This window comes from Lampetra planeri, chromosome 4 (genome assembly GCF_965212315.1).
Source record: "Lampetra planeri chromosome 4, kcLamPlan1.2.h2, whole genome shotgun sequence".
NCBI classification, from domain to species: domain Eukaryota; kingdom Metazoa; phylum Chordata; class Hyperoartia; order Petromyzontiformes; family Petromyzontidae; genus Lampetra; species Lampetra planeri.
The window spans coordinates 2824576-2846906 of NC_136110.1; the positions used below are offsets into that span (position 1 = coordinate 2824576).

The 22331-nt window shown below is 43.1% G+C and overlaps 1 protein-coding gene across 4 annotated transcripts; it reads left to right on the top strand.

Annotated features, from left to right (window-relative positions):
• The first annotated feature begins 843 nt into the window (after window positions 1-843).
• On the top strand, window positions 844-22214 carry BRD8 (bromodomain containing 8). 4 transcript variants are annotated; one of them, XM_078593023.1, is made up of 25 exons: window positions 844-931; window positions 3537-3633; window positions 4732-4801; window positions 7603-7652; window positions 7951-8073; window positions 8182-8262; window positions 8347-8411; window positions 8529-8662; window positions 9289-9489; window positions 10614-10734; window positions 11282-11455; window positions 11648-11919; window positions 12049-12306; window positions 12536-13081; window positions 13406-13849; window positions 14507-14606; window positions 15304-15347; window positions 15748-15923; window positions 17402-17494; window positions 17662-17730; window positions 17958-18135; window positions 18494-18598; window positions 18988-19083; window positions 19444-19488; window positions 21101-22214. In XM_078593023.1, exons 1-25 carry the CDS (start codon window positions 910-912, stop codon window positions 21158-21160), a joined length of 3624 nt encoding a protein of 1207 aa, XP_078449149.1. In that variant the 5' UTR covers window positions 844-909; the 3' UTR covers window positions 21161-22214. The 4 variants fall into 4 exon arrangements, 3 of the variants coding, with proteins under 3 accessions (XP_078449149.1, XP_078449151.1, XP_078449150.1); XM_078593025.1 differs by having other exon boundaries at window positions 18988-19087; window positions 21101-21225; XM_078593024.1 differs by lacking the exon at window positions 18988-19083.
• The last annotated feature ends 117 nt before the right edge of the window (window positions 22215-22331 follow it).

Below are 22331 nucleotides of genomic sequence, written 5' to 3' on the forward strand. Positions count from 1 at the left end.
TCGTAGTGTAAAGTAGTGGTGTGGAGTGTAAAGTAGTGTGTAGTGTATAGTAGTGTATGTAGTGTATAGTTGTGTGTAGTGTATAGCGGTGTAGTATAGTGTAGTGTATAGTGTCGTTTGTATTAAATATTGACTTAAAGCTTTCGTGACTGCAGGAATTTATATTCTTTGGGTCTTTCGGTAAAGTCACGTAGATAGGTTCAAAGAAAATAACAAAAAACACTTGTTATTTTTTTGAACCTATCTACGTGACTTTACCGAAAGACCCAAATAATAGTTTTGTATTAGTGTAGTGTGTAATGTAGAGTAGTGGAGTGTATAGTAGTGTAGTGTGTGGTGTATAGTAGTGGAGTGTATAGTAGTGTAGTGTATAATGTATAGTAGTGTAGTGTATAGTAGTGGAGTGTGTAATGAATAAGAGTGGAGTGTTTAGTAGTGTAGTGTATAATGTATGGTAGTGGAGTGTGTGGTAGTGTAGTGTATAATGTATGGTAGTGGAGTGTGTGGTGTATAGTAGTGTAGTGTATAGTAGCGTAGTGTGTAGTGTATAGTAGTGTAGTGTAACATAGTATTGTAATATATAATATAATCTTTAAAAATATTAGTTTTACTTAATAAACAAACACCCAATATCGGGGGGGGGGGGGGGTGGCAACATTGCAGTGTTTAGATTTGAAGCTTTCGTGACTGCAAGGATTCATAATCTTTGTTTTTTTCGGTAAAGTCACGTAGGTAAAACATGTTTTTATTGTGTCGCCTCCGAAACGTCGTGATTTAATTGAGTTTTTTCATGTATTAAATTTTATTTATTGTTTTACCTACGTGACTTTATCGGAAAAAAAACAAAGAGTATATTGCAGTGTTTATTGTCGATGAAGAGGAGCGAGTCACGTGACGCGCTCATTCGCCATGGCGGGCCCGGGCCCGAGCAGTGAGTCCCACAACACTCGCGCGTTTTAGTTTCTTTTAAAAAAATATTACGATTTCTAATTATTTACTACATTATTTAGACGGCTGTTGTTTCCCACCCCCCACCACACTCACACAAAAACTGAAATGTGCGTGTGTCACGCGTTTTAAATATAATTAAACAAGCGCGTACTGCTGAGGCCTACCCGCAGGCTTTTATTTTTCACTTTCGTTGAAACGCTGAGAATTGACGCGCATTTTTATTTCTGCTGCGTATAATTGGTTCATAAGTTTAGGGGAAAGCGCTTTACGTTGTACAAGCGTTTGGGTAAAATTATACTCGGTATAATTCGCTTTATTGCAAAAGCCGCGCTCGTACGATTCTTAGGTTTCTCCAGCTGTAAATCTTAAAATCGCCTTAACTATTTTAACAACATTCAGAGTTTTATTACGCATTAGTAGTGCCTCGTTTGTTGGATGTCTCGTATTTTCCCTCTTTCATTTGTAAAGGCTATTTTGTCTCGTTTGTACAGGGTGGTCTAGATGTATTGTGACTCCCCCCCACCCCACATTGACCCCTCACCCTGCCACATTGACCCCCCCCACTCCACATTGACCCCTCACATTTGTGTTCCTTGACATTCATTTATGTTTTAAATTAATCTTACTTTTTATAATTCTAGATTTGAAGCTTTCGTGACTGCAATGATTCATACTCTTAGGTTTTTTCGGTAAAGTCACGTAAGTAAAAAATGAAATAAATAATAAAATTTTATACATATTTATAGAAATAAAATAGTTTATAGTTTTACAGAATTAAATTGGGGGGGGTCACAAGACGTCTGGACCACCGTGTACATTCATAACTATGATCAGCTACACCGCCAGTTTTATTTGTACTCCAGTATCTGCCCATCTCGGCCTCATGCTCTGAGGTTCTTTCGGTAAAGTCACGTAGGTAAAAAAATAATAAAATTAAATAATCATAAATGAAATTAACTAAATTAAATCACGACGTTTCGGAACAACACAAAGCCTCCGTCATCAGGTGTAACTGCTCCAGTAAAATTACAAAAATTACTGGAGCAGTTACACCTGATGACGGAGGCTTGTGTTGCTTCCGAAACGTCGTGATTTAATTTAGTTATTTTCATTTTTTATTATTTTATTTGTATTATTTTACCTACGTGACTTACGGAAAAAACCTAAGAGTATGAATCCTTGCAGTCACGAAAGCTTCAAATCTAGAACCTCTCGGCCTCGTCTAAAACAGTTGTTCACTCATTTCCAGAGGTGGTGGACACTTTTCGCTGATAAGACATCAGTGTCGAAGGCCGTCACACCGCCTGCATACAAGAAGTATACTCTTAGGTTTTTTCGGTAAGTCACGTAGGTAAAACATCAAAATTAATGAAAATAAAATAAAACAAAGATCACGACGTTTCGGAGGCAACACAAGTCTCCGTCATCAGGTGGGACCGTCACAGCCGAATTAGCTGCATCAAGTGAGGCAATGATTCAAGATGTAATCCCTTATAAGCAAGTTGGAAGGGGGAGCAGAGGGGGGGGGGTAGCTCATCAGAATGTGGTAGCCAATGAATGGAACGTATCGGGAGGGAGGGGGGCGGAGACTTGTGTTGCCTCCGAAACGTCGTGATCTTTGTTTTATTTTATTTTCATTAATTTTGATATTTTACCTACGTGACTTTACCGAAAAAACCTAAGAGTATGAATCCTTGCAGTCACGAAAGCTTCAAATCTAGAATCATACAAGAAGTGTTTTCACATTTTATGTATTCATCAGACCTCCTTTGCCAGTACCAAAATATAATAATAGGGGTTTCCCCCTTTTTTCTGGCAACAAAACTTAAAACCTTTTTACAAGGATTCATGTCTGCATTAGCCACAATACTTGCAGTCAAAATGGGTTTGTAAAAAGCTTTCAGTTTTGTTGCCAGAAAAAATGTGAAAAACTCTGTTATTATATTTTCTGTATTGTCAGGGGCCACACGAAAGGCCACCAGGGGGCCCCCGGTAGCCCCCGAGCCTTGCAATGAAGAGCATCGCTGATTGTCGTAGCCGTCATTACTTACTCTCTCCCCTGTTCTGTCTCCTCTTTGCGGTCTATACTGTCGTTTGTATGCACGTATTGTATACCTTGTATCGTGGGCCTAGTTTGTACCGCTCCGTGTGTATTCTCATCTCATTGTGTCCGTACTGCCTTGTTTGTACATACTGTTTTTTATTTGTACTGTCTCATATGCCCTTTAAACAGTACTGTCTACCCCCGTTCTGTTGTCTTCTGGTCTGCAGTGTCACATGCACTGTCCTCACTCCATCGGCTCATCTGTGCTGTATCTTATCCATCTGCCTGCTCGCTGTTTCTAGTAGTCTGTACTGCGAGTACTTTACGTCACGTCTATATTGTCTCGTTCTGTTTTCACTTTACTGGCACTTTCATGTCTCAGTGTACTGTCTTGTTCTGTCTCATTCGTTCCCCCATTAATCTGAATGAATGGAAAATGATTGATGCCCCCACAACACAGTTCGATGCATATGAGTGATTCACGCATCTTTGCATGCTTGTTATGATCACTAATCCTCACTGGTGTTTTACCTGTCGTTAGAACACAAGCTACAAAATGTGGGGCCTCAGGAGGAGTGGTCTATCCGGGAAAAACTCTGCCTCGCCTCCTCCGTCATGCGAAGTGGCGATCAAAACTGGTTTGTATTATTCGATACTATTGTATTTGGAGCCCACGTAGCCTAGGCTGCGTAACTACGGTCATGGGCTATGAGGCTACGGTCATAAGGGTGGGTATATGCGGCCGACTTTGGTGGTCAGCAGAGGGAAGCGCAAGCACAAACCGCCTTTTGCCCGTCCAAGGACGGGTGTATTTCATTAAATCTGAAACTTGCAAGCGAAAAGCAGACCGCGACGTGATATTTATTGCATTAATTCTTGTGCAATTTTTAAGGCCGCGGTGACACAGACTTTTTCATTTAAAGGTTATAATCCCTTGTTCATCATGACATCTGTTTTATTTCTATGTCTCAATAGCGTAACGGAGATCGCGTGACGTGAGGGTTCTACCTTTGTAGTGAGCGTTGTAAGTTGACGCTGAGGAGGGGGGAGGAGGCGCCTCGCCCCCCCATGTGGAGTGACAATTTTTATTCCCTTTATTATTATTTTTCTATGTACGTGACTTTACCGAAAGAACCAAAGAATACTGTTCATGAGTATTAATGAGGGGGGCTGACCGATGTGGAGTGACGTCACGCGCGGGACACACAGAGATTCTTGGCTCATTGTAGTAGTAAATAGTATATATATTTTTTTTAGTTAGATAGCGTCAATATAAATGTGTCGTTAAACCCGCCATCACCCAATTAGTAAGGTTTGTCACTTAAATGGAACATGCCGATTCTAAATGTTGCGGATTTGCTCTCCAACACACTGGTGTGCTCTACTAGTAATGGATTGGCATGTTCTGTTTACTTGACAACCCTTACTAATTGGCTGTGTCAGGTGTTGGCGGGTTTAACGACACATTTATATTTACGCGATCTAACCCATAAAACCTCTATTATGGATGATATTGTTAGCGAAAGCCTACGTGTTAAATTGACAAACCATTGTTGTACTCCACTATGTTCCGACATCTACGCTTTACAATTCATGTTGACCAGCAAAGTGAAGTTGGATCAAATAACCCTGACTGCGTGAAGAGGCCCTCATCCACCAGTGTGTACGGTACATGATAATTCAAATAAAATAATGTTGCGTGTCCTTACATGCTTGACTGGTTGTGTGTGAAACAGGGTCTCCGTAAGTCGAGCAATCAAGCCATTTGCAGAACCCGGGAGGCCTCCAGACTGGTTCTCACAAAAGGTGAGACTTGCAGCCATAGTTACACCAGAGGTCGCAAACGGGTTTTGATTCCTTACCCGTACCCGGCCGCACCAGGGTCGCAAATGGGTAGCCGGGTATCGGTTACCTGATTGCGACCTCTGGGATGAAGCCATGTTGCAGGCGCGGGTGGGTTGTTTCTAGGAACTTGAATTGTGAGAAGAGACAAGACATTGGGAAATGAGTGGCAAACGGTTACTCACCAGTGACTCACGGCCTACCCGTACCCATACCCGGCCGCACCAGGGTCGGGTAGGGTACGGGTATCGGGTACCCGATTGCGACCTCTGAGTTAGTTATAATCCACCTTTATTTGTCTTCTTGGTTCTTTCGGTAAAGTCACGTAGAAGGGAAGTAATAAAATAATAAAAATAAAACATAATAAAACAATTCTCACGACGTTTCGGCCACAACGCAAGCAGCCATCCTCAGGCGAAGAATGAAACACCCCAAGCTTGGAGCGTATATTTAAGCTGGGTTAGAGGGGGGGGAGGTGGGAAGAAGAGCGCCTAAACAAAATAATTTGCATATCAAGAGGAATTCAGCATATGGAAAATGCGTAGGAGGTGGGCGGGGGGGGTTCCAAATCAATACTATGCCCGTGCATTATGCAGGATTAGCAGCATCAAAGGGGGGGGGGGAAGGGGGGGAGCATTAACAAAGGAAAGGAATGTTAATAGTATGTAGCTGTAGTTACTAAACAACCACGTAAAAAACTACAGTATAAACTGCATGACAAACTAAAGTATAAACTACATAGCATCATCAGTAAACTTACTATACTCTACAATAAGCTGAGTTACTAACAGTAAGTAATACATGAAAAATTCTACGTTGTAAAAAATTATATAATATGCTTCCATCTAAACTTTATTCTCTTACATCACACGCGTCTATACCGTACTATATACTTCCATAGGCAAAACCAACATTAAATTACATACTGTATTGCTATAAACCACCCTATACCTTATACATTTTTAATATAACACTATGTATTATTCTACCCACCCTAATGTGTATCAAAATGGTTTATTACGTCCTTCCAGTGATTGCTAAGCCAGAATCCATCTTCTCGGTTAAAATTGTCTCTGTGTTTGTAAATGTGGATCGCCTCATGTACGAATCTCTCATGATAGCCAGATGGCTTGCAGAGAACCTCTGTCTTGGAGAAGTCAATGTCATGTGAGCCCACTGAGTTGTAACAGTGATCTGCCACGGCTGAGGTGTTTGTCCTACAGTGTTTCAGGTCAGCTTTATGTTCACGGATGCGGTCCGAGACATGTCGTTTGGTTTCCCCAATGTAACTGCTACCACAGAGGCAACTTAGTTTGTAGACACCAGGGTACTGTATGTCTGGAACCACATCTTTTACAGACGGTACCAGATCACGGATTTTATGTACTGTGTTGAATCGGACCTGGATCTTGTGTTTAATCAGGATTTTGGAGATCTTTTTTGTGACCCCAGCAATGTAGGGTAAGGTGATGGTCTTGAAAGGCTCCTCAACAGGATCCTTCTTGGTGGTTGGAGTGATGGCTTTGCGGATTGTGTAGTCGGAGTAACCATTAGCCTTAAGAGCTTGGCGTACGTGTTTGAGTTCACTGGAAATGTGTTCATGGTCGGAGATGCATTGGGCTCTATGATATAGAGTCTTGATGAGGGAATTCTTCTGGGATGGATGGTGGTGGGAATCCGGTTTTAGATAAGCATCCGTGTGGGTGGCTTTCCTGTAGACAGAGTGGCTCATTGAACCATCAGGTCTCCTTTTGATTAGGACATCCAAAAAGGGTAGCTTGCCATCATTTTCGACTTCCATGGTGAATCTGATGGCTGGGTGTATGGAATTGATATGGTCGAGAAATTGGTCTAGAGCAGGCCGGCCATGTGGCCAGATGACAAAAGTGTCGTCTACGTACCTCTTCCATAAGGTCGGGCGTAGAGTGGCAGTCTGGATGGCGTCCGTCTCAAATTTCTCCATGAAGATGTTGGCTACAACCGGAGATAAGGGGGAGCCCATTGGGGTGCCCTCAATTTGCTTGTAGAAGGTTCCATTCCAGGTGAAGTATGTATTGGTTAAGCAGTGTCTCACCAGGGGGGGTACCCCAGCATTCAGTCCTTGATGAACCAAGTCTTCAATGATTGCGATGGTGTCAGGCACAGGCACCTTGGTGAACAAGGAAACCACATCAAAACTGACAAGCAGGTCGTCTGGGGACAGGGCAATCCCCTTGATTGTTGATACCAGGTCAGTAGAGTTTAGTACTGCAGAGGTGGTTTTTCCAGTGAAAGGCCGTAGGATTTCGGACAAAAAACGAGCCAGTTTGTAAGTCGGGGAGTTGATAGTAGAGACAATGGGACGAAGAGGTGTATCTTCTTTATGTATCTTTGGCAAGCCGTACAATCTTGGTGGCCTGGCTGCAGAAGGTTTCAACGAGAACTGTTTGGTCTGATCAATTAATGCGCCCCCCCCCCTCTAACCCAGCTTAAATATACGCTCCAAGCTTGGGGTGTTTCATTCTTCGCCTGAGGATGGCTGCTTGCGTTGTGGCCGAAACGTCGTGAGAATTGTTTTATTATGTTTTATTTTTATTATTTTATTACTTCCCTTCTACGTGACTTTACCGAAAGAACCAAGAAGATGAATCCCTGCAGTCACGAAAGCTTTAAATCGAAATTTCACCTTTATTTGTTTATATGTAAATTTGTTATTTGAGAATTTGCATTCCCTTTGTTCTTTTTTACACTTCGAAGTCTTTAAACATTTTATTTCCTTTCCGCAGCACTGTGCATCTCAGTATTCCGAACTACTGGAAACTACAGATACACCAAAGTAAGACTATTTTTCCCACCTTGAAAATAGTTGCCACGTGTTTACATTGTAATTTAAATGTTTACATTCTGCATCTTTTGTATGGCGTTTAAAAAAAAGAAATGAGCTACAATTGTACTTATGTAAGGCATTCCACGGCATCCGGGGTTACCTGATTGGAGCCAACTTGTGTCACCAAAATGCGTGTGTATTGGTCAATCATCGGTGATATTTACATGAATTGTGTTCAAGACAGACATAGAATAATTTTTTTGCCAGTTTTGATATTGACTGAAAACATTTAACTGTTGAATGGCAGGCGCAAGAGGGGTGAGCGTGGAGAAGTGGTGGAAACCATTGAAGATGTGATCGTTAAGAAGCTTACCGTTGAACGAATTGAAGAGCTAACAAAAAGCATTCGCGACATACAAGAACGATACAAGTGTGTACTGCTTTCAGACACTCCAACCTCTACCACCACCATTACACACAGATTATTATTTTTGTTAGCATGGTGTGTGGTGGACTGATTTTCTTTTTACTCCAACAGAAAATTAAAACATGAATTGGAACTGGTTCAGAACGGGCAGTTGGACCATAATCTGCATGAAATCTGGAACGACATTGTCGCGTGAGTTTTTACTTATCATGTCTTTAATATTAATACACTCTGCCTCAGTTTAGTTTCGTGACAATAATCGTATTGTATTTGCAGTCGAAAGAAACAAGATGAAGAAGAGGCGGAAGCGAAAAGGAAAGCTGTAGAAGAAGCATATCAAGGTAATGAGTGAAAAACTGATTTTCACATTAGCAAAAGCTTTTTAAACGTTTACTTTTTGTGTGAAGGTTTTGTACCCATTTAATACAACAATGCATTCTGGTGTCTGCTATTCACAGCTCGCATGGCAATCAAAAATGCCCCCAAGAGACCATTGGCTAGCATTCGTACCTTGTCAGCAGATCCCACAACTACTGGCCTGGACTCTCCAAGCTCTGACGTGGCTTCCGGAAGTGACGTGGTTATGGCACAAGTAAGAACATTCTTTATTGGAACTGTAAAATACGTTCGGTTTGAGTTGATCAGCTACTTAACTCTTGTTCTTGTGGTATCACATCGTAAATTAATGCTTGAACAGTTTTAAGGTAGTGCCACCTTCCGAAATGTGGTAAGTGTAATGAGATCGAACATATTATAGCCGTGAAAAGATATCTAAAATACACGCACATTTTCCCAAAATGGTTTCGCTTTCGAAAATGATAACTGCATGTACCAAGGAGGTACTTGAATAAAGCTTGGAAATATTTATTGTCATTAACAATAAACTTGTATTTGAAAATGCTGACTTCACAAGTAGTTTTGAAAACAACTGTTTAGAAAAGTAAGTGGTCTTGGGAAGAATACGTCGCAAGAAGGGGATGATGGCCAGTGGTTGAGACGGACGGAAGCCGGAAGTAGGCAACGCGCCTGAGAGGACTTCCACCATGAAGATGGAGCTATGATATCAGCTCCCGTGCAGCAAGTGCTGAGTGGATTGTTATATTGCAGAACCGTGAGAGATAGTGACATCTTGAAGAAGCTTTCATCCTGCAGTGGACTGAGCATGGCTGATGATGATTTGAAACAAGAATCTAACAGCGTTTCTTTGTTCTCATTCAGCCTCCTTTGGGTGGCATTGCGGTGACGACACCAGCAGTTTCATCTCCTGTGACTTCGACTCCCACTGCGGCGCCTGGGGTTGACGATTCACTAGCAAAGAAAGCAGCAACCATAGATGTACAGAAACCGAGCCCCCCACAGTCGCCGCTGACTGAGCTTCTGCGTAAAAACGGGATTCCATCCTTCGGCACCGTAACCTCGGTAAGGTTACACCGTCACCTCATTACCAAAAAAAAGCCCCACCTTCATGGGACCTCCTTTGCCAGTACCAAAATATACTAATAGGGTTTTTTCCCTTTTTTCTGGCAACAAAACTGACACCTTTTGCAAGGAATCATGTTTACATTAACCACAATACTTTCAGTCAAATGCAAACAAAAAACAATACTCTGATAATTTATGCATTGTCCTTGAACCTGATTGGTCCACACCAGAGACAGCTTTCTTTAGAGCCTAGTCTCATATGGTGTTCGACCAGATGACGCCAAAAGGGCCTAGTCTCATATGGTGTTGCAAAAGGTGTCGGTTTTGTTGCCAGAAAAAAGGGGAAAAACCTTATTCGTAAAACCCACCTTGTTTGGCATTAACACTGCCGTGCATACTGGAAAAATGGAAAATATGTTGCCATTTCAGGCACTGACCCTTGCCCATGATATGCTCTTATATTATAAGGGAGTTTTATTGATGAACATTATGAGTTTTCTTTGTATACTACTGATACTGTAGGTTCTTATATTTTTATATGTTCTGTTTAACCTCATAGCTATTACGAAAATGTGGGAAATGGTATGACACTTTTGTAACACTTGATTAAGCTAAATCAAGCTTTTGGCATATATCGTGGGAGATGGTGGCACATTAACAACAAGAACAACCGCCATTCGACACTAAGTGGCGGTGACGTCACCACGGCGCTTGTGCCAGGCTATGTGCACATAAAGGCCACGTGAAGTGTCGAACGCCTGCTAGCAGTTCACGGGACGGACCCAAGTGCCGTGGGTTGACTGACTGAGATGACTGGCTGATGCACCATCTGTGCCCCCTACTATGCCAACTTGGCACATTGCACACTGTGTTACAAACTTGATCACCAGTGGCAAGTGGTATCTGCATGCATCCTTGGTCTCCACTTAGCTGTCTCGGCCTGAAATTAGTTCCTGGTGTGTTCATAAACATCAGCATGAGGGATACAAAAATGTCTACTTCTGGTGTTGGCACTTCCAATCTCTGGTGAGCAATGCTCATCTGAATATATGCTCACGACAGAAATTGAACAATTCTTTTAGTTAAACACCACACGTATTTGTCTTTGTTGCCATGTCTAGGAGAAGTGTGGTGAGGGCACGTTCGCAGAAACGGGCATTGAAGCTGATCCTGTTCCTCTGCATGAAATGCCTATCACCCCATCCCCTATCCTTACCATAACACCTGGCCCTCCATCTGCAGGTGAACACAACAGTGCACCACACACTTCGTATTTTGTCACTGACACATTGCACAAATTCTTCTGCTTCTTCGTCTCTGCCGTCAGTTGGAGCTCTTACCTTGCAACGCCTGTAGATGTTTTATTCTTCTGCACTATTTGGTTCCAGCTGGTCACCACACACTTACATGTTGACATTAAAACAAATGAAGTTTACTTCTCGGTTATTTATTTCATTGTTGTGCAAAAGGTTGGGAGGGTCGGTTAGCATCTTATTAGGATACTGGGAAATAGTATAACATATGGGAGCTGTTTAGCAATCCCTTAGCAAGGGTTTTACCTATACTTTGAGTGTAATTATTGGATTTTATCGTAGTTTGCATTCTATCTATATCACAAGTGTAGTTATTGGTTTTTACTCCATTTCGATTATATTTTAGAGATACTTGAGCATTTCTAATAAATTTTACATGAAGCGCTTTGAGATAGTTTGATATGAAAGGCGCTTGATAAAGTAAAGATTATTATTGGTCGGTTACACTTTTTGGTCTTTTTCCTTTCATAATCCAGTGGCACCAACTCTGTCCAAACTGCTGGAATCTGGGCTGTCTGCAGTGCCAATTCCTGCAGCAATCGCCGTTTTCCAGACACCGCCAATGGAAGCGCCTGCGGTTGCACTCAGGATCTCGGAGATTCCTGAGCCCATTCCGGTGCTGAAACAAGCTCAGGAGGAAGCGGGCAAAAGTAAAATATTACATTTCTAATGTATGTTTTTTGCACATTTGTAAATTGTGATTTTTTTACAATGGCAGTTTATTTTGTTTTCATGGCCGAGTTATTTTTTCATGGTTATTGAATTCACGTTATCTTTGAATTATCTTAATTTTTCGGGTTTCCCTTTTACAATTGTTCCTCATTCTTCGCCGTGTATTTCAGTGTTGGCAAATCAAAGCGACGTACAAATGAGCGTCACCGTCGTGGGACAAAGGCTGTTGCTTCCCTGCGAGAGCAATGCGCACGTTGCCGTTGTCACGGCTCCTCCGGCGGTGGAGGCTCCTGCCGCCGAAATGGCGCCCCAAGAAGTTAATGCGGCCGCTTTGACGACGGACGCCACAGCAGCAGCATCCGAGCCAGCAGTGACATTGGCAGAGGAGATTATTCCACAGCCAAAAAGCGAACTCGCTCCCCCTGCGCTTCCCAAGGCTGAGGTCAGTGTCATATCTAATCACATTGAGATTGTCTTCTTACCTATAAAAGGCTCTTCATGAATCCATCTTGGCATGGATTATATTGTTGGCCAAGTGCAAGAGCTGCCAATGTCTTGTGCGTTTGAGCAGGTGGTGCCAGAGGCAGCGAGGGTCGAAGTTCAGCCACTAGCGGAGGTTTTGACCGAACAGCCGCAAGTGGAGGAGGAGGTGGTGGTGGAGTCTCTGCAGCAGGCACTCGTGCCTCAAGTGGAGGAGGCGGCGATGGGCGATGGGGATGGGGATGTGCTCGGCGAGATGGAGGATGGGGAGCAGGACATTGATATTCCCCTTGGAAGTGAGGAGGAGAAGGCATTGTTAGAGGAGCAGAGCCCCCCATCTCATCCGGAAGTACGTCTCTGATGCAGCTGGCATCATTAAAATTGCATTGCCATGGACTTTGTACACAAAATTTTTACATTATACACCATGAGCAGACGAGTGTGTGCAGAACAAACACTTTTGTGAAAAATCAGCTTTGTATTAAATATTTTACGTAACTTACATTTGTATAACGTATACAGTTGCAACATATACATTTGTAATAGCAGTTGTGAATGTTGCTTTTTTTTTGTTGCAGATTCAGATTGCTCAGGAGGAAGAAGGAATGGCAGAGGAGATATTTTCTACTCCACCTGAAACGCCTGCACCCATGCCCACTCCCATGCCCACTCCCATGCCCACTCCCATATCCACTCCCATATCCACTCCCATATCCACTCCCATATCCACTCCCATATCTACTCCCATACCGGCTCCCATACCGATATCTACACCATTGCCCATACCCACTCCTGTGCCCACTCCTGTGCCCACTCCTGTGCCCACTCCTGTGGCCACTCCTGTGCCAACTCCTGTGCCCACTCCCGTGCCCACCCCCGTGGCCACCCCCATAGTCATCCCCGTGGCCACCTCCATGCCGACACCAATGGTCACACCCATGCCCACCCCGATGCCCACCCCAATGGCCACACCTATGCCCACCCCAATGGCCACACCCATTTCCACCCTGATGTCCACACCCATGCCCACACCCATGCCCACACCTGCACGTGATACTTCACCCACACCCTTGCCCACACCCAGCCAAGAAGAGCTCAAGCCAAGTCTGGTGCAGCCCTTTATGGTACCTGTTTCACTTTTTTTTTGTATCCACAAGTGTTTGCTCGTGTTCTTGAGTTTGTTTTGGCATAAAAAAAAATCCTGACTGTATTTTAACCACAGACAGTAAAATTTTGTTGCAACGCACAGGTGACCAGGAGATGACGGTGTAGGTTTTTGTTATCTCTGCATACGTATGGGTTTTTTTTAAAGGGCACTCTGGGTTCCTGCTACATGCAGGATTTCGCCTTAAAATGAAGTTAGCCAAACCTTTAGTGCAGGATCCTGCTCAGAGTCTTGGAACCTAGTGATAGTTTTGAAGACAACTAAATTATGCTTTTTTTTACAGCCGCCTCCCGAGGTAAATGAAGAAATAGCAGTCGAAGCGGCAAAACTATCTCCACCCGTGGAACCGGTTCCCCAGGTCAAGTGTGAAGCAGCTGATCCCCCGGCTGAGCAATTGGCATCACCCAAAGTCCAGGCACACACGTCCCCACAGCCGACCTCGCCTGTAACTCAACCCAAAGATGAAACGGAGATCCAAGCTGCAGACCCAGCTACGGAGGGCGTGGTTGAGGATGTTGAACAGAAGAAAAATGAGCAGCCTAACCTGGAGGCGACGGCACAGACTGAGCCCCTTGTCGATGTAGAAAACAAGCGTGAGGGCACGACTGAGGCTTCAGAGGAGGTGGAGACGCACCAGATTCCAGACATTGTTCCCGAAGAAGAGGAGGACGACGAGGTGACTGTGAAAAAGGACGAGCCAGAACCGGAGGGGAGCAAGCAAGAGCAGGCAAGAATCCAGGACTGCCGCCCAATGTCGCTGCATAAGTACAGATTAAGTGATCGTAATTTTATTTCATGAGAACATATCCATTGGACGAAAGATTATACCGACTAAAGGAAATTGGTAGCACTGTGTGATGAAACCGCCGGTGAGTTGTATTGAATCTCATGGCTCACATGTCTGAACTGGCTCTGGGGCCCCACCTTATACTAACTCACACTGACCAGGGTGGTGACGTTCGGTCAAACAACTCCCATGGTTTTGAAATATATAAAAGGGGCCTTCATCCAGCATAGGATTGACAAAGGGCTATTAAAGTATTTTTAAACAAGACTTTTTTAAAGATTTAGCAGACCACTTATTTGAGCCCTGAAATCTATTTTTTATAATTGTCTTTTGATATGGATTACATGTTTGTTATGCAAAAACAAAGTTTGCTGACACATTTGTGCCAACCGCTAATTGCTTTCCTCGGCTATCGGAGAAAGCTTGGTCTAAGACTACCTTTACCAAGTGAACGATGCTTTTCCAGCCTGCGTTTCCCTAACTCTGTGTGGCTTAAGGTTTAGCGAGCTAAAACAAAGCGGCTTAAAACTTCCTATAAGTGTAATAACCTGGTTATGCGTAAACTTTATGATCGTACGTCTTGTTGTGTTGGCACAGGCAGTGCCTTCTGATCCAGCCTCTCCAGCGAGCAGCACCAGCTCCAAGGTACCAAGCGAAGACACTCCGCTGGGCATACGCAGGAAGCCAGGCCGCCCAAGTGAGCTACCATCCTTTACCACGTGGTGATATACTCCACAACTTTGATCCGTACATTTGCAATCTGTTATCACTGTAGCTTGGAGCTGGAAAAATGCATCAATGGAAATCTGGATATTAATTCTCAACCCAAACAATACATGCATTAAATTGCTCCACAGCTTTTTAATCATGCAAAGTATAAATATGCATTTTAAAACCCAGTTTCTGAGCACAAGCCCAAAACGTCAGGTGACGTCAGTTAACTTGCACGATCTGACCCACAAATCATTGCCGAATCATTATATTGGTCACTAAAGGCTACGTGTTATATAGTTAATACATTTCTTGATATTTGAAAAGTCAAAAGAGCTTGGAAACCTATTGGTCACTAGCATTTTTTTCATTAAGCAAATTTCAAGGATAATGACTTTTTGCATTATAATATCAATATAACGCCCATTGACTTACAGGGAATTGATTTATCCTACTTTAAATGAAATATATTTTTATCATTCTGTTTTTTTGGTTTTGGTTGTTTCTCAGTTTATTTAGTTGAATCCAGGCTTGTTTAATCCCACCAGGAGATGCTTCTGTTTAAATAACACAATGCACTTTTGCAGTGATTCTTGACAGTATCAAATCATGTAGATAAGTGCTTAATACTTTTACGTGGGAAAATAGAACATCAGCTTTTAATTCTCTGTATTCTTTTACAGATAAAAGAAGCATGGTCAAAAAAATTGTGAAACTGCAGCAAAAGGTGAACAAAGTTGACAAGCCACACACACATCGCTTTACTACATTGGGTGTGCGTGAATAATGCTACTCTTGCTGTGACGTGGAGTCCACCCCGTATTTTTATAATTGCAACGATCTTCTGCTTCTAAAGCCCCGAAGCGCACCATTTACATCAGATTAGGGATACGTCCCTCACCGACCCGGTCAAGACCTCGCCACCGCCACCGCCGTCATCCTGGATACATCAAATTGGCCTTGACTCCTCCCCTGTTGCTGTTATTGAGACTTGGGAACGAGGGCCTACGCAGAGGTCCTCACGGATAAACGTAAAGGACCCCGGCTGTCCAAGCAAAGTGATGATGATGATGATGAATTGATATTGATGATGAATAATGACATTTGGGGCTACCACCTGCGCACAGGAGGTGGGCAGCGAGGCCGGTAGCATCGAGGAGGAGCGTAGCGAGACGGACATTCTGGAGGTAATGGAGCACGGAGCCAGTGAGAGCGAGGACGGGTCCAGCATGCACAACACGCTGCACATGCCCTCCACCAGCCTCACCGACTCGGTGCCCAACAGCCCTGCCTCCTCGCAGTTGTACGTCTCGCTCACTCCCACCATAAACACAGCTCCACACCACTGTAACATTGTTAATGTTTTAGATATTTTTCCCCGTAAGTTTATGCCATTTGTGCTATCGGTATGGTGTCATGAAATGTAGCATCCGTTCAGATGTCACTCAGAGCAGCGTGAACCTTCGTGTTAGAGAACGGTCCTTGGAAGCGGATACTGTAGAATTACCTGTGAAATCCATTCAGGTGACCTCTGATCCACACAGGTGGAACACTTCTCCACCTGCTTTGGCACTGATGGAAATGTTGGTTGCATGAGAAACTATATTTTGGGGGGTACTTTACCCAAATCAAGTGCAGAATCACATTTATTGTGTTAGTGTTTTTGTATACAGTCATCTCTGAGAGCATCAACGTTCTATATTTAAGAACCTGGTTTTAATGACAGGTGGCTTCCTGGATTTGAACGCAGAATTTCATTTTTGTGAGCTCAATGTTTCGTCCTCTTTCTAGTCACCCAGCCGCCTGTGGGTGACATTTCAATTATTGTATTCCCACTGTTAAAATATACGCACTTTCAGCACACAGGGATTGAACTAATTTGATGAGCGTAGTTTCTAGGAGTGGTCAGGAGCTTGTTGCGATGCAGAAATCTCTAAAATTCAGCTTAACCTCTTTCGGGTTCCAGCCCAGGGCCTTGATGCCATCGTCTGGAGTGCCTCCACAACCACGTCGCTTCTGAGCCTGGCAACGAACTCCTGACTGCTCTTGGGAGCCACTATCATCATGTAATTCATGCCATGCTAAGTACGGTTTACATATTTAACTTAGTAAATCAGTGTTTTGGGCTGCATGGACGATTCTACAGCAGATTTAATCGGTGGTAATGTTGTAAATCACCTTAACCGACCGGCAATGATCAGCTCAGTAATGTATGGCCAAACAATTCCCATGATATGGGGGAGGCCTTTATCCTGCAGTGGATGAACAAAGAGGGCTGTAAATGATCCAATTCACGTCATTCTTTTGTTGCTATTTGTTATTGTTTTTTTAATGGACACATTCAGACCTTAAAGAATACAGCTTGTTTAATGTTACTATTTTATAACAGGAGGATGTACAGTAAAACCTTGGATTGCGAGTAACTTGGTCTGCGAGTGTTTTGCAAGATGAGCAAATTTTTTAAATGAATATTAATTTGATTAACGAGCGAGGTCTTGCAATACGAGTAGTACGTGTATACGCTTTGTCTGCCGAGCGCCACGTGATCACAACTGATATACGAGTGCTTTGATATACGAGTGCTTTGGATTACAAGCACGTTTCCGGAACGAATTATGCTCGCAATCCAAGGTTTTACTGTATATTCATCTTTATGGAAAAAAAACACATTTGCCTTGTACAAAGCCTTGGTCCTTTCTGGGAGAATATCAAAATGTTTAGATGACATGGTCTTCGTTTCTTTCTGCTGACGCATCGTGACGTGCTTGTTATTTTGTTTAGCTCCATTGGCAGTGAAGATCCAGAAGCACTCCAAGCTCAGAAAATTTGGAAAAAGTCCATCATGCTGGTTTGGCGGGCAGCGGCCAACCACAAGTAAGTGTGCTTATCAAAACAATTCTGTTAAATCAACTTTCTAAGCATGTGCTCATTTTCCAATATAGTTGTGGGCTGTGTCCTATGAATATCTTTACATATCTTGCACCTACAAAATGATGCATCGACGATTTTTATTTTGACTCTCAATGTGTCATTTTTTTCAGGTATGCCAACGTTTTCTTACAACCGGTGACCAACGACATTGCCCCTGGCTATCACTCCATCGTCCACAGGTGCGCTTACACATGTTTTGAAAAGCAGATTGTACCTGAATAAAATTGCTGCTGAATTAGCATCACATATCATCTCGCATCACATTTCTCACAACGCCATCAAACGCATTTTCTGTTTACAAATGTCTTCAAATGCTTATTCCAACATGAGTTTTGCTCGCATTTGAATACATACTCGTCCGTGCAATGTTCTAAATGATTTTCACCTGGTGGACTGCACCCCCCAGGCCTATGGACCTGTCGACCATCAAGAAGAACATTGAAAATGGCGCAATCCGCACCACGGCCGAGTTCCAGCGTGACGTCATGCTCATGTTCCAGAACGCCATAATGTACAACAGCTCGGACCACGACGTGTTTCACATGGCCGTGGAGATGCAGCGCGATGTCATGGAGCATGTGCAGGTAGTGACGCGCGACCGGCTCGTCTGCTGCGTGCGGTCGGTTCGCGTACAGCTGGAGGAAACAATGTGTTAAGATCACACAAAATTTGCCAGTATATTGAGTTCAAGGCATTGTTTATAAATGGGATGTTTGTATTTTTATGGATTGATGGTCTCGTTAAGTCAATCTTTTGTTGCAGCATTAGGATTGTTATAAAAACTGCTAAATATCCATTCTCACTTTGAGTTCAAGGCATTGTTTATAAATGAGATGTTTGTATTTTTATGGATTGATGGTCTCTTTTAAGTCCATCTTTTGTTGCAGCATTAGGTTTGTTATAAAAACTGCTAAATATCCATTCTCACTTTTTTTCGAGCAGCAATTTCTGGCGACCCAGCTGATTATGCAGACGTCAGAATCGAGTGTGGGCGCTAAGGTTCTGCGGGGTCGAGACCCAGCCAAGAAGCAAGAATCCCTGGAGAAGGTATGCATGAGTGTGATCGCAAACATCTGACGAATCCTTGAATGAAAAATAATCCTGTTGCCAAACATGTTTTTCCTCAGACAGCAGCATATTTTCTTTTGAACGTTTCAAAATTCGTAGCGACAAACACTCAATTGCGCCTTTGTTTTCACCACCACTTTTTATGTTGCCTTCATGAAATGCTCCTTTGCAGCCAAATGCATGTGTGCCCTGGAAGTCTGGGTTGTAAAATATAAGGGCAGCTGGGTGAGCGGATGGACCCATGGCTGGTGCTGGGGGGACGGACAGGCGTGGAGTGTGTGTGTGTTGTGAGCTTGTGCGAGATCGACAGCTTGTGCGCGTGCCTGGATATCGATGCGCTAAGCGTGGGTTGTGTGTGTCGCACACAGGTGCATACGCAGACACTGTCTCACAGGTTTGCCGTCTCGCGAGCGTCGGCTTTCTCCATGAGCAGTAGCAGGGGTGGCAGTCTGACGCAACCACATGTTTGTAATTATGCACGATCAAATACAATGCATTTTTTGTGCTTCGATTTTCCGCTTCAATTTCTTAATTCTCTTGGTTTTTTTGCTTTGCAATTAAGCTACGCATCATGGAGTTGCAAATTAAATGTAACTCGCCGTCTATGCCTTAACATAACCGAAAGCCAGAAAAAAATGCTTTGTCAAGTCTTGAATGATTCCAATAATTCTCTCATTCCCTTCTCCTTGGCGTTGCAGCAATATATTCTGAAATGCTTGAGGCACAAGCTGCTGGAGCAAAGATTTTAATTCATGTTTTTTTACCTAACATTATACCAACTTTGCTGGATGTCCTATAAAATATTGTCGTTTTTTTCGTCACAGGACATCCTCAGTATGGGCTCTCCTGCATTCCTACTGTCCTTATTTGTAAGTATGCACCTGTGTTCACGCTAATCTGTTAGTCACTGTGTGTGTGAGCATGCAATGTGTGCATGCTTATGGGCTTTTATCATCAGCCCCACTAAAACACAATACTTACCTGGGTATTTGATGGCCTAAAATACTTTTCCCCTTCAACTCTCCATGTGAAGAGAATGGAGGCATTTCTATACCTGGACTGTGTGTTTATATGACCAGCTCTAGTCGAGTGACATTTTTCTTTCAACGCTGTGTGGCAGCTACCTGGCCTATTTCTGCATACAAAGCTCCAAGTATTTTTGGCCACTGGTTACGAAACATGGACCCCTTTAAAGGAGCATCTGCATTGGTTTGAAATATTGTGGCTGACCTACCTATGATCCCTTTTCGGTTCAACCAGACTTCATTTGTGTGAGGAGCTTCCAGATCTTGGAAAGATTTAGCCACATTCCCATTAATGAGCTCTGGCAGGCAAGGCTTCATTGGCTGGGTCATGAAGCCCACATGCTCAGCTATTGGCTGCCCACGCAGCTTCTGTTTGGCCAGATTGAGCGGGCTATACAGGCATGGCTCAGGCTAGAGAAGAGATGGCCTGATTTGTTACAAAAGAATGTGAAGCTGATTGGACTGACAGATAATAAACCTCTGGAGGAGGCTCATGAAGGGTGCAATTGGGTAGTTGGAGGCAATTGCCTTCCAACAACAATGGAGGGCAGAGGAGCAACACTCACAGCAACGAGCAGAGCACCGGGTGGCAAAGGCACAGGAAGTTAGCACACTGGGAAGCACAGGTGGTGCATCTTTGGTCATCTCAATCTGTTAACCCATAACGGGTCTGTCCCATGACCTGCCAGTGAGCCTTTCAGACTTCATGTGGCCCCTAAGTGCATCTAGCCTGGCGCAAGCATAGTGATAGCGTCACCACCAATTAATGGAGAAAGGCGGCTTATTGTTTCGATATATACTGTATTTGAGAGTAGGCCTCGGCAAGGTAAGGTAAAAGGTAAAAACAACGAGCCTACCTTTACCACCCTACCTTTTACCTTACCACAATACAATCACTCTACCCTTACCTTTTACCCTTTAGCAAGGTAAGGTAAAAGGTCAAAAGCAACGAGCCTACCTTTACCCTACCTTTTACAAATTACCCAATTACAGGGTAATTACTGGGGTACTATACATGAAAAAAGGTTTATAATAGGTAAATTGTAGGTAGAGCGCTTTATTCATATAGAATACTCTCAATGATTTCAATTTTAAATGGAGGCCACGGACTGCGCCACGGAGCTTTTAGCGAGCGGTAAACAAGGTATTTACCGGGTAATACTTCGCGCTACATTTACCCTACCGGGTAATTCTTCCGCGCTACCTTTATCCTACCCTTTACCTTACCCCTTGGCATGTCGACACCTTTACCCTTTTACCGGGTAAAAAGGGTAAATTACCTTACCTTGCCGAGAACAATTTGAGAGTGATTGTGTGTTGTGCTTAAGTATATTTTGTATGAGTGTGATATTATGCTTTTTGTTTGGTACGGCACTTTTAAAAGCGAGAGTGTTACACCGCACAAGTGGTGTTTGCAAAGGTAATACTTGACCTTTGCCAATGACTCTCTGTCCAGGATGTGGGCACGAGGGGGCGGCGGTCTGCCATTGAGGCTGACATGAAGATGAAGAAGTAGGGAAGGATGCTCGTCACTGTTTTACCCCCAGCTGGTGGATGTTCATCACCAGGCCATCACGAAAAGGACAAAGGCCAAGTTCTCACTTAGTTTCCTCTATCGTATGTGTACGGCCTTGGCAACGGTGAGCCACTTGGTCTTGAAAGTTAATTTTAGCCCACTAGGTTTTAACCCGTGAGGAAAAATCTGCATTGTAGGTTCAAATTGTTCGCAGATAATTGTAAATGGTCAGAGCTGTGGAGCAACCATTCATCGCAAACATCTTTGATTAATAATTCTATGCGTATTGTTCATTACATACTGATTGACATTACAATATTACAAATTAGCAAAGTTACATTTCCCACATGATATTTTCAACAGCATCAACATTTGATTAAATTCTGGATCCATTGGTAGGTATCAGACAAATGTACTTGTGACAGTTCAACTATAATAGATACATGTTTTAAGCCACTGACTGGCTGTATTCCCAATGCTTTGTTAAGCTGCATAGTGCTCTAAATATGTAACCACAAGACCATAATGTTATCTTAAATGTTACCACAGTCATTAATCATTGTCACAACGTAGCTGGAGATGCTCGCGTTCATTTTGGCATGCAGATATTTTACGATGTGTTTTCTCCGCCCCTTTTGAGTATCGGCCAGGGGAAGAAAGGGAGAATGTATATTTAGTTTCATGTGAACGAGCACTGCCCTCGCATTTGCGCCGGATTCACAAGCCCGGGGTCGAGCTTGGGTTGTATGACGTCAGTACGCACCAACCACGCTCGACGCTGTGGGATGATGGTGATGCCCCCACCCCCACGTGCCAGCCAGCGATTTTTTTGGTTATTTCTAATATCGTATGATGTATTGTAGTTTTAAGGTTTTGTACAGAACATGTTTTTTTTTAAGTCTTACATTTGGAGAGGACCATTAGAAGAGAGACAAGGCTGTGATGTTGAGATGCTTATATTGTTGAAATGGTGTAAATTTGTTTTGTGTTTATTTGAAAAATGTATATGCTTAATGTGTACTGAACGTTGGATAAAATAAATGTTGCATTCTAATGTGTGTGTTGAATAACTTCATTGGTAACACTTTGCATATTGGCGTGCTTAATGGTTATAAAAATTGAGCCAGAAAGTATATTCTTTGTTTTTAGATTTTCTAAAACCTGTGGATAG